This window comes from Poecilia formosa, unplaced genomic scaffold (assembly GCF_000485575.1).
Source record: "Poecilia formosa unplaced genomic scaffold, Poecilia_formosa-5.1.2 Scaffold33, whole genome shotgun sequence".
NCBI lineage: Eukaryota > Metazoa > Chordata > Actinopteri > Cyprinodontiformes > Poeciliidae > Poecilia > Poecilia formosa.
The window spans coordinates 1,327,545-1,341,170 of NW_006799972.1; the positions used below are offsets into that span (position 1 = coordinate 1,327,545).

General features: G+C 36.7%; 1 protein-coding gene across 1 annotated transcript in view; it reads left to right on the forward strand.

Annotated features, from left to right (window-relative positions):
- The window catches only part of LOC103136602 (CUB and sushi domain-containing protein 1), a 444,439-nt gene extending 434,254 nt beyond the window's left edge, over positions 1 to 10,185 (forward strand). Inside the window, exon 75 of the mRNA XM_007549920.2 lies at positions 2,559 to 10,185. Coding sequence (XP_007549982.2) covers positions 2,559 to 2,718 — 160 coding nt within the window. The 3' untranslated portion in view covers positions 2,719 to 10,185. The remainder of the gene's footprint in view (positions 1 to 2,558) is intronic.
- Positions 10,186 to 13,626: the final 3,441 nt, after the last annotated feature.

Consider the following 13,626-nt stretch of genomic DNA (forward strand, 5'->3'; position numbering starts at 1 on the left):
ATCTCCCTGTCAGCATGATGTCATTAAGACCAATCTTTAAATTGTAAATGAGTGAAGTTACTCACATGCTTTGATACACTCTTGCATTAATAAGTGTGTTCATACTGTATCCAGTATGAGGCCTTGCATTCATTATACTCTATATAGTTAAATCTCTGCAGGCGTACTTCAACATCAACGCCACTACAATGGCAGGCCAACAGAAATATAAATTAATTCCTCACATGCTGATGTAAAGTAGTTAATGAGAAACTAAAGGGTTTGCATGCATGTGTGTGTGTGTGTGTGTGCGTGTGTGTGTGTGTGTGCTCTGCAGTTTTTTTCTGCTGTGACCCATTTGTCTATATAGTATCTACAATAGTGTCAGAGGAATTATGTGTGCCATTTTTCATTTTCCTGATAGAAGGAAAGTTTTGCACCTACCATCCATGGCCGGTGCCGTGATTTAAGCTTCTTCCATGCAGGGAGGTCCACGCCATGTGTTGGTGTGCGCAGTTTTGTAAAGTAATGGCTTGAACATGTAGGGTAGGCTTAGTGGCTCCCCAGGGTTGAATTTCCACCATTGCTCACACACGCACGCACGCACACACACACACACACAAGCGCATACACGCACTCTTAATGAGGTCAGAATCAAACAGCGGCAGCTCTCCTCACTGCAAATAGTTCCACAGGGTGTAGAAGTAAGTGATTAAATCTAACAGGATTAAAGGAACTGATTATCTAAAATGTAATCTGCAACAAACAGACAAATTAGGAAAGTGTATTTGTCAGTCTTAAGTGTTCGGTTAGACCACTGTTTAAAATCTTAATAAAAAAAAAAGCATGCTGTGAACATGTATGTGTATTAAAAAATACATTTGTATGCAACCATGGGAATTCCAGCCTATTTAAAATGTTTGGATACTCTATCTATATTTTGTCACTGCTTTTACAATCTCACCCCCCTGCAATCTTTTTCATTTTTATTATAACTTCCTCACCATAAAACTGTTCAGTCATCGCTGCAAATCAGCTCGTTTAAAAGTAGACCTAAAAGGATTAATGTTAATTAAATTTAATTTTGCATTTGTGAGATCTATAGATTTGGTTTTGAGGGACAAAGTTATGAGTCATACCTATAAACTTCTTAAATTACTCCTCCCATTTGTGAGCGGATATGAGGCGTTAAACTGTCTAGTTATTTCTGAACTAATGTATCTGCCTGTGAACTCCTGTGAAATTAAAGGAGCTCAAGGGATCATGCATTGCAAATCAACACAGTAAAGCATGGAAATGTTTCTACAACCCTGGCTAATGTGAGCTAATGACTAAAACATGACCTGGTTTCTTATAGATTATTAGCAGTAGAACTTTCCCCCCCCCATCGTTTACACTTTACCGCCAAAGATTAGAGTAAAAAGTACCACTATTAACAACATCACAAAAATACTGATTCTTTTATCCAACTTAAAAGTCTCTTGATTCTTAAAGTAAAAATTATCTAAGCCTTGCTTTGAAAATTGCTCACATACCTAGTGGGCAATGGACTTAATTTCAATGTCAAGACTCCATGTGGAGCTCGTTTAGATATAAGTCAATGTTACTTCTATCTTTGGTCCTGGTTTAGGCCAACTGTAATGTCTGCAAGTATTAGTTACACAGAAAGATAATTATCCAAAAATGTCAAAAAAAGTAAAAAAAATAGTTACAGATTGTGTCCTTTGCAGATAAATGATCTTTATTTTCGCTCATTTGAGGACCAAACATTGTGGTATAATGGTAAATATTGCGGGAGATCTACTATACTGAATATGGTTTTCACAATACAAAAATGTCAAACGCAATGCATTTACTAAGAAAATGCTCAATAGCAATGCAACATTTTTTAAGAGACAATATTCTTGTTAGGAGTAAAAAAAAATACTTTAATCATGGTATGACAGATTAACAGTCACTGGTGTCCATGAAGCTAATGTGTTATCCAGCATTAGCACAACTAGCATGTGAGATTGTTCAACATTTCTAAAGAGGGTTGCATATGTTTTTTGTTTTTTCTTTATGTGCCTGCCTGTTGATCAGGTAATCAGAGGGGAGGGCTGAGTGTAACATTGTAGGCAAATGATTGGGTTTCTTTATATTGATTTTGACACAAATTTGTGTTTTTAGAAAAATTCTTCTTTAGCACTGATTATATCAAAATATTAATAGTTTTGACAACTTGATCACTGACAAGTTAAAGCAACACATTTCAGTCTAAAATGTTGAAACAATGATGATAACACTAAATACAGACAAATGTTTACCTTGACATCTATGAACCAGTTAGAAATTGTTTTTGAAGCATTTCCTGCATTGTTTTGAGCCACTAAGCCTTAAAAAGTCAGCTTTACAAAGAGGAATCAAAACCGCAAAGCAATTTCTCATCATTAAAACTCTTCACATGACTGATTGTGTGGGCTTGTTTAGGATTTTGCGTTTGAAATGCTTGTTAAAACTGGCTTTGCTTTTATATACATTTTACATGATTTACGATAGCAGATAAAGTTGTACTGGTTATGCTTCTCTGTTTTTTTCAGGACCCGTCCAAAGGTCCAATTCAACGGCTATGTCGGACATGAGAGCTCCAATGGGCAGGCGTCGTTTGAAAATCCAATGTATGACACCAACATGAAGCCCACAGAGGCTAAGGCGGTTCGATTTGATACCACCCTGAACACAGTCTGCACTGTGGTGTAGCTGGGCAAACCTGTCTCTGCCCATAAGGCGGTTCAGCCCACCTTCATGCGGCGGTCTGCAGAGTGGTGTAACCAAAATAGAAAGAAAACAAAACCTAATATCTGGACTTGTCACCATGAGCAGCCTTTGTGTAACATGCTGGTACCCTGCCAGCAAAATCTTCACAATAATGCAGCTCTGCTCCACTTCCTTCCACTCTGACGGCATTTTTCCGCTCTGGTTTCAGGGAGAAAGACAGGAAAGATGGTTGATACTGACAAAAAAAAAAGAAAAAGGCAGTAAATCACGACCTCATCAAATATCACAAAGTCTGATTTCAGGAGATTACTGCTTCAGCTACAGTTGTTTTTCATTTTAATTTTTTTGGCACTATTGCATTTCAAGCATGTATACAGATGGCATAGCTAGTTGAACTGCTGCTAAGGGCATGCTCATCAAGTTTGAAGAAGTCGCCCTTATTTTCTCTTGGGAAAAAGCTCTGCAGTAAGGGTCACATAACTAAATCAATAGCCGTTAATTCCAACATCATCCCACACTCCCATGCCAAGTTTGCACAGTGGCACAGGCTTATGAACTTCCCCGCTGCAGGCCAGATATGGGTTTGACCAACACGAGGTTTTACCCTCAGGGGAAGCACATACACCTAGTCTACCTTTCATACAGATATAAGATGGACCCTGTATAAAACCTTAGATAATATCTGGTGCTGGACCAAAATCATCCCACTGACTTTCCGTCCTTCTGGATTTGACAGAACCGAACTTCCGGACACAACAAACCTTTTACAGTCTCTCTTGTGTTAGAGCCTCTTGTGGGCTCCACAGATTTGCGTACGTTTAAAAACCAAATGCAGTGATATGATTAGATTAAGGGGTTAATTTAGGATTAACCTGGTTGACATTTGGTGAACAACAATCAGGGTTAGACGGGAGTTGAGTTAAGTTTGAAAATGTTTTAGCCTATTTAGAGAGCTGAGCGACAAGCAGGACAATCACAGAGTTAGGTACGTTTAGTGGACAGATATTACAACAATTTGTTTCATGGATTCTTGTAATTTTCATTAATTTATGCCACTTTTATGCCTTTTATAACAGCACCGTAGTACACTGCAGCTAAATAGGTTAAAACATAGTAAATCAAGCCTCTCTAAACTATGTTTTCCAAAGGGTTTGGAAAACCAAGAGTCATCCCAAGCTAGGCGTAGTTTTCAACACGTTCAAATATTACAAGACAATAGTAAACACCAATAAGTCCTGCACAGAATTCAGTTGTTGAAACATAAAACCAGTCGATTGCGTTGTAATGCCTTTGCAGACTATGGACTGGTTTCCAGAAGCTTGTCAAACACAATCAAACATTTGTTTTTCCTGGACTCGCCACAATTCTGCGCTTGGTGGCTTAACAAGTGGAAACCTGGAGGCAATAAGCTGTCAGGATTGTCAACTGCTGCAATCAACTGTGCCCAAATCCAGGAAATGATTTGTTCTCTTGTAACTCTGGTCTGGACTATCAGCCACAAGATGACTGATTCCTTTTCTACACTGCACTCTCCAGCCACAAAATCCGAAGTAAGATAAACTGATTTGCTGACAGACCGGCTGACTGACAGCAACTGGACAAATGGACGCAGACAAAAAAACAAAAAACAAAAAAAAAAGTGCAGTTAGTCACTGTTGTCAGTCAGACTAACTGTAAAAAGAGACATGGACATGTTAGAGTGAAAACAGAGACATCAAGATGTCTCTATGTGTCTCTTCTGGAATTTTTCTTCAGTGAAGATATCGATGAACAGACTCGTATGTTCAAAAGCCCAGCGGCTCATTGGGACTTCCCAAACTACGGCTGCTGGGGACTCTAAAATATAAAGTTTATATAAATCGCACAAATTTTGCACTAGTGTTGTTATTTTTTTTAGTTTTTTTTGTTCATGTTTTTTTTTTTTTTGACCCAATTGGGACGAGGGAATGAAGAGAAGATTTGGGAACAGAAATGGGTTTGCTAAAGGAGTCAGTCAAAAAGTAATTTTAATTCAAAAGCTTCTGTCTTTAAAAAGACAACATGACTAAATACAGGGTTACAGTGTGTTTGTATATACACATTTATATTTCTCGCTCCCTGTTAGCGGTTGTTTTTGTTGCCATACATGCTAGCTAATCAGAAGTGTGGGAGTTCCCATGTGAAAGAGACGGGAAATGTTAGTTTATTGCTCTTTCTGAAAGCTTTTACTTGCTTCAGTGTAATTGGTAGACGAAACAAAAGGAGAACATCACATTCATCAAAAACTACTTACAATAACTTGCAAAATGCCTATCCAAAAAAAAAAAGTAATTTGCACAGAATAAATTAGCAGCTTTTTTTCCTTGAAAATGAGACGATTTCGAGTATTAGCTTTCAGAAAAGCCCCGCAACCATTTCTCTAACCATCTTTAAAAGGCACATGTTCCCTTCCACCACTGTTATTGTGCATCCTCCCATCACATCGCATATCTGATGCGCACAGTCTTGTTACAACAGCCTTTTCAAAGAGCACAGAGAGTTTGCGATTGGTTTGAGAAGCGGTCGGCAGTCAAACAAGTTCATAAGGAAGGCAACATGCACATTTAGGGTTGTCAGCAATTATATCCCCGTATTATTTAAGAAATACCTCATCAGCAGAAAGTGTGTCAAATCCTTTGTTATGAATGCTGGATCATCGCTGCAGCAAATGTACAAGCTTACGGACAAACTTATCCTGCCGATTTCCTGGAAATTTAAAAAATGTTGCTCTGACGTCCACAAATCTGTAGGACTCAAGAAAATCCACGAGATTCAAACACTAAGCTTGTTATTTTTCGCAGTGTTTTCTCAAAATGCTATTATTTTTTTTCAAAAGTTGCTGCTCTTGGTTTATGTAACAGATTTAATTGCTTTCACTGTGTCTCCTTTGTTGTGTCCAGGGTCTGTTTCATACCTCACACACACAACATTCTGAGAATATGTTTATACATCCAGCATTTGCGTTAAGCCTTGTGTTTTTTTTGTTTGTTTTTTTTTGTTGTTTTTTTGTATGTTTTCCATGTCTTGTTTTTTGTTTTTTTTCTCATCCGCCACAGCCACAAAACCATTCTCTGAAATTTAATTCATGCGCTAGTAGAATAGGGACATGTAAAGAGAAGAGCTTCCAACAGACAAAATAATGATATCTTCTGAATAATGTGTCGTATTAAAAGTAGATGATTATTCTGAAGAACTCAAATACCCCAAAAGTGCGCATGAGGAGATTGTCAAAACTCTACGGCTTTCACCTCGTTTACTGGGAAACGACTTTGCCCCAGACCTCAGTGCCGCAAACAAAATGCCGTTAAACAATCCGGATTGAGTCTGGATGGACATTGTTTTGTGTAAAACAACAGTTGTGATGCAAAGAAAGAAAGAAAAATCGATGAACAGAGCAGCTCTTGAAAAATATTTCAGCAAAAACGGACGACACATTCAGCATCTCCGTATAGGAATAAACAAGACATCTGTAAACAACAGTGGAGCGTCTGCTCACAGTCACGAGCCACATCTCTTCCTCCTATCTTCTTTTCTTTTAATTGCGAGAGAGCTTTCTGTGCTTCTGGTTTTTAATTGATTTGATTAATCCAGTGTAGATTTCCTATGGAGTCAGGAGTGCATAATAGAGCCTGAAAATTAGAGACTGGTTTCCTAAACCGTATTAAAAGGTTTAGTTTCATCATTACTGAGCGATATCTGATCTCCTAGTGTGCCTGAAAGAGAGAATTTGGACCGTTTTGTTTGTTCAGGCATGCCACAATGTGACTGAACTGCTGCGGTTCGATCTGACATCCCCCAGGCCCCATGAAAACACGGCATAATGCAGAATGTCATTTTGTGCAGATACCGAGTCTCCTGCACAACTGTCAAGTCTTTGTAAAAATTTCTATAAGCACACTTCAACACACGCTGAGCTCAGAACAGGATTTTCCACCCACTAATGTTTCAATATTTCCCCTGATAACCAGGTCTGTAGTGACAGATGTCAGGCGCCATTTGACTTCATTTTGGTATAAAAACAGATATCCCTCACAGATATTTCTGTGGAAGGTGGGCCCAGTCGCATCTCAAAAATGTGCTGTAGAAATACAAGCCCATGGCAGGAAATGCTGAATTAGTGACCTATTCTTAGGTAATTGTTATATGTGAGGAACTGTCTGTGTAACATGACAGAGACCACTATCCATTTATGTTATTTATACGGTCCGTAATCATGTCTGTTTTTACGTCTCATCCTGACAGTCGGTGTATTTTTAACCTGCTAGCCTTATCCGAGTGAGAGGGAAATGTCAAGGGCGATGCGAGTGAGACCAGCACAGACGTGAAGAGGTTGTGGAAACCCGTCTGTGGGGATAACGTTAAGAATCGTTTTGATGCATTTCATCTTTACAGAAATTTAGGCTCAAAATTATTATCCAAATGCCTGATGGGCTTAGAGTAAAAGTTATTTTCATTCAATCAAGAAGTTTATTTCTGACTGAAACTAACACTGGTGTTACTGGAAATACAAAAAACAAAGTACAAAAGGTACATTCTATTATTTTTATATTGCTTGTGGGAAAAAACAAACAAACATTTATACCCTTTTCCATCATTTATGAGAATGCCTTTTTTCCCATTATATCAGTGGAACCATTGTCACTTCTAATATAACTGTGAATGCTTCCATAGATTTAAGTCAAAACTCTGGCTGGGCCAAGCTGAACTATTAACATTACTTCAGCAGCAGAAGAAACATAAAATTAAGAGGTTACTTGGCGTAAATCGACCTGTAGCATTGGTCATTTTAACCCTCCCACAGTCCTAAATGGCTCGAGTTGACCCAGTGTGAGCTTGTTACCCTGCATGTTGTTCCGGGCGGACTGACCCCACGTGTGCTTTTACAAGTTTTAATTGTTTTATCAGTTTTGGGAACTGATAAAAGTGTCGAACTAGGACTGTGGGAGGGTTAAGTCTTATTGTATGTAAGTCAAAAAGTCATCCGCTTACAGATTTAGCTGGTAAAACTGATTTAGACCCTGGAAAAGATTTATGTTTTCCACAATTCTGAGGCAATTTTTGCTGTTTATATAAATCACCTAATATATACTCAAATGTTTAAAATACAGAATCATTTTTAATTGTTGAAGTGAATAAAACTTTAATCTTCCAAAATATGGTTACGAATGCAACATGGAGTTGACGGTTCTGACGCCATATGGACTAAGATATCATACAGTGCCTTGGCAAAATATTCACACACCTTATTTTTTGTCACATTACAACCACAAATACCAACTTATTTAATTTGGTTTTATGTTGTAGAGTACAAAGTGGAGCATACAGCAATTATGAAGTGGAAGAAAACTGATGGAACATTTAAACATTTATACAAAGTCTGCATATGCATTCAGTTCCTCTGAGATGGAAAAAGAAAAACACATGTTCCTGCAATTACAGTCTTTTAAGGTACATTTCTTTCAGCTCTCCACGTTCAGGCAGATTTTGGCCCATTCTCCTTTGCAGAGCAGCTCAGGCTCTCTGAAAAAGGATGGAGAGAATCCTTGAACCGTGATCCTCAAGTCTTACCACAGATTCTCAATGGGATTCAGGTCTGCACTTTCAGTTTACCATTTTAACACATGAATATGGTTTGATCTGACCGTTTGATCTAATCATTATGGCTCTGACTGTATATTCAGAGCCACTGACCTGCTGGAAAATGAACCTCGCCCCCATTCTGAAATCCAACAGGTTTTTGTTCAGAAATGCCTGTTTTTAGCCCCATACAGCTTCCTGTGAACTCTGACCAGCTTTCTGCCCCGTCCACGGTCATTTCTACTGCTACAAAATGTAACATTTATTATCTTTTTTTAATATTTAATTATGTATTAATTATGTAATTAAAATATTTCCATGTTTTCTGAGTTCCTTGCATTGCTAGTGTAAAGTATTACCTATTACCTTCAAATAGTTTTTGCAAGATAAACTATTCCACCGCCTTTTTTTTTTTTGCATTTGTTCACTAATGTTATTTTAACATTAGTGAACAAATAAAGGCCTTCATGGAGCAGCTTTTTCAATTAACTTTTCATAGAGTTTGCCTCTGAAAGCAAAGGGTTGTGCTGAATTCTATGTACCAAGGGAGTCCCATTAAAGCGGACAGAATACATGTGCATGCCATTCCTTTCAGATACATTTGTAAAAGATGATGAAAACCACATCATTTCCCTTCCACTTTGTAGCTGCGCACTGCTTTGATTTTGAAATTTGTTTTTCTTTTTGCAAAAAAGACAAAATGTGAAATGAATTTAAGGGTTTAAAATACAAGGCACTCGCACTTGTAGGAACTGTGGTTCTGTTTGCATAATTTCATCCCCAACATTTTGAGTTGGACAATGTTACTATGGAAACTAAACCGTCTTATTTCACGATTGAGAATCTATCTGCGGTCCCGTTTTCTTCATTAGAAACACGAATATCTATCAGTTGAGCACATGACTGCTTTTCAATGGAGATACAAAACGAAATGATTTAGTTAAACTGAAGAGATGTGTTCTCATTAACTCATTAACATGCAGGAAGTGGCTGGTGCTTTTAAAGATATGCTGAAATATATAACCTATATTTTTGTTTTATTATTTTGACGTCCCCTGTGGCAGAGATGAGTTGAGAAATGGTGCGTCTTTAACCGACAGTCGCCGTCATCTAAAATGTTTGTTTCTAGCTTTGTGATGCCTCCATTTTCACCGCTGTCATCTCTCACCACCATTATCATGTGCTGCTGAACTTGAAGTAGGTGCAAAAGAAGAAAAAGAAAAAAAAACAAACAAAAAAAACATTTTTGTACAAAAATCTATTTTTTATGAAGAGATTTGTAAAAAAGAAAAAAATAATATCAAAACAAATTATTAAACATGCTGTAATTTTTATGAACAACAATGTAGGTTCAAATAAAATCTTGTTCATTGCAATCAATGTTTTTACTGTTATACACCATGTAAAGATCTATGGTTGAGACTGAGTATCAAATATCAGATATGATCTTATTTGCCCATCATGGCTGCTTTTACATAGGAACACACAAGCTTGAGAGCTGAAGCTAAATTACACTTTTCTCCAGGTAATAAATGTGAAAGAAAATGTGGAGTCTAAAACAGTTTCTGCAGCAAGGTGGGATTAATTTCATGTTTCATTTAAAAAAAAACAACAAAAAAAACATTAAAGCTTTTATGATATAGTTTGAATTTCTGATTCTTTGTGCTCACTGATGCTTGAGTCATCATTTTTAAAATCTTTGAGATATTAACAGTACATGTGTGGTACGTCAAATGGGTTGAAAATCATTCCAACTTTAAAACTCATTGTTCCTGTGTAACAGCAGCTCTACGTATATGGCTACTCCTCATACTTGTATCTTAGAGAGAATGGCTTTTAGAGGCAAAAATTAAAAACAAAATAATTTGGATGAATTTTTTATTTTTATTTTTTTTTTACATTTCAAATTTGTTTAAATTTAAAAAAGAGCAAACTCTCTTTTAGCTTAATGGATCTGTTTGGGTCATTGAGCTGTGATAAAAATTTTGATGTAGCATCATGAATATTTGGCAGCGAATTTGAAGGTATAAAACTACAGTGGTACTTTAGCGAATGACCCAGTCCTCCTCCTCCAACGTGATCACGAGGGAAACGCGCAGTGGAGTGTTACCAAGACTTGCATAACAGTTTGTGCATTCAGCCTCACAGCCTGCAAGACTCACCGTTTATCTATCAGATATTTTGGAGATATTATTTGAGAATAAAGTTTTTTATACCATAAAACCCAAGTTGTCTTTTGTAGTTTTCTTTGTCCTATTGTTCGATGAGTCTAGTTTGTTGATGACGAATGTTATTGCATTAGTTGAGCCAGGCTGGCGCATCCATACTGCTTACAAGTCAAGCTGCTAAATGCCACAAAAACGTAAAATCAATGAACCAATGCTAAATATGCTTAATCTTATTCTACGTTATGCAAATCCTTTGTCTGCACAGATTCACTCATAATCGATTGGACTTGTTGAGATGGCAAAAGAGTCGGCCATATTTTCACTAATTTATAGTCCTTACAGCGATCATTAGACATTCAGTCTAAGATGGGCAGGTGATCATTAAAATGTGGAGAAGAACAATTAGACACTGTCATGGTAACATTAACACAAAATAGGCTTTTCACATTCAATCTCAGTACACAAAACAGGTGTATGATAAATGGTGGTGACTTCATTTATCACCACTATAATATTTATTTTTTTAGCTGAAGTAAAACATGTTTGATACGCCAACAGGTGACAATGAGAAGCATCAGGTCACAAGTTGATGTGCTACTGGGAAGGTTTTCATCCCTTTCTTGATCTAATTAGGTTTATTTTAAATGAGCTGAATTCAGATGATGTTGCTGTACACGTTCGGTGTTTTCATTCTCTAACTGGATTACTAATGAGATAAAGGTTAATCAATATATTGATCAAGGCGCTGCCCCCTGGAAGACCAGTTAAATTAACCATGTTCACAGCACTGATGTTAAGTCATGAACAGGCTGGCGATTACTGCTTACAGCTGCTTCTGGTATGATCATAGAAGATGTGCGCAATGCATGAAAACTACACGCTACAAAATTGTGAAACTTTTTGTACCTTGCTGGTCTTTTTATTTGGGGGCAAAATAAAAAGCTGTCATCAGTGTTACTTTATTACAGAGCCAGTTTGGTGACATGGGACAAGGGGAAAAGAAATGTGTAGGATCGACTTAACTCGGAACAACTTGTTTAATTCAGGGGGATTACTTGTTTGCATTGGAGCCGCTAGTTTTTGAGCAGTGTGTGAATTACTCTATGCCCAACTGCAACTGACTGAAGGATATAATCACAGCGAATAAATTCTCAGATTAAAATAAAACAAAAGGAGATCAGATTTGTTTGTAAACAGCTGATGCTGCAGCTCCCAGTCAATAAACAGAATCTCATTTTTGGAATCAATTTTACTCTTTTGCTTTCTGTATGTTTTATGGCGGTATGCACTATAAATTTCACCTTTACAAAAATGTGCAACCAACAAATTCTACCCAAGAAATTATTATCCACAAAAGCCTGCATAAAAGCTACTGAACAAGATAATGGCTTTTAGCTGTAACTGGCCAACATCATAAAATACAAAGTCACAAACTAAACTACTGGGAAAGTCCTGAGTAAACACCAAACACAAATACTCAACAGGATTTAAAGCTGGGAAAATTCATTTTAAAAAGCTACTTGAAACAAACTCATAGATACAAATAAGACGAATGCTATAAGTTAAGTTTTTGGGGGGTGTTTGTAAACTTACCCACAGAAATCTGTTTCTCCATTTCTAGCATGGAATCTCAAAAAAAAAAAAGAAAAGAAAAACTATTACAGAACCATACAGTCTTTTTTATTTTTTATTTTTATTTTTTATACTAAGTCCCTAACTTTGTTTTTTTTTTTTTTTTACTTTGTACTACGTCCCTAACTTTGTTTCTGACACCTAAAAAAATATTTCTCAAAGAAAACTGAAAGGCATAAATTACTATTATTTTAAAGCTGGAAACGTGAACCATGAAGCAATATTTTCACTGCCGTATCCGACATAAAAAGGAGAAAAGAAAAGTGAAAATCTGTCAACTAGCACGCTATAAAACTATAATAGGATTTTATTTCATTCTTGACCCAACGATCCTTCTCGGGTTGATAAAATGTTAGCATGAGAAGAGTACTGACACAGCATAAAATGTCCAAACACAAACATTATTTTGATCCCTGCCACCCCCCAAAATTAATAAACGAATAAACCTTTTCGTAAGAGGATCTCTGGCTCTGATTTGCAGACTTTGTAAGGCATTGAGTTGACTTTGCATTTTATTTTGTATGCTCCCCAATTCAGTGTTTGGCTTTGTTTAAAAAAGAAATAAAACCTACCTGTATTTTCAACACTGGCATTTCAATCCTGACTGATGCACAAGCTCCGTCTTTAGTCACAGAAATTCTTATTTGTTAATGTATCCCATAACCAGATTACCAAAGAAATCCTAAACCATTTCATCAGGCAAATCTGGTTAAAATATGTTTGAAATGTTTTGTGTTATTAATCTAAAATTATAGAGACGTTAAACTAGATACAACAATCATCCCAAAACAGAGCCTCTTGGAGCTTCACATCAATTTTAGAAATAAAAATAGGTAATTGTCATAAACCATCATTTAGAAGAAGTCATCAGAATAATTACCAGCAGCTATTAATATCATATGAAGCATTAGGGATAGATCATTCTCAGCGTAATAATGATTTACTGTCTTCCACTGAATTAAATTAAATTAAAGAACTGTATTGGCAGAACTTGTAGAGAAAACCAAAGAACACAAAAATGACGAAACCCAAACAATCCAAGATCCTAACAATGTCAAAACAAAAAAATAAAAAATAAATAAAATATATAGATATGCATATATATGTGCTGCAGTGCATAGAAGTGTACATGCACTGACTAAGACATCAACACATGCTATTGCAAAACATATAATCTTCATAAATCTAAGCTTTTTTATTTAATCAGAGGGATAAATTCAGAAACTTGCACGTCTTCCTTTACTGCCACGTTTTACTTAATGCTATTGTCATTCCTGTCTATTTTGCATACATAATACAAGATTCCTGCCTTTGAAATGCTGATGGGAGAGGCTCTGCAATCACATCAGTGCATCTGCCTGAATTTATGGGTCACACTGCAGCTTTATCACGGCTTCATGTTGAAAATACACGACTGGGTAGTTCAATTGGTTTTTCTATCACACTGTGAAATGCAGTGAGAGCAGTAGAACACTTGTTCCTTTTTTTTTGTCAA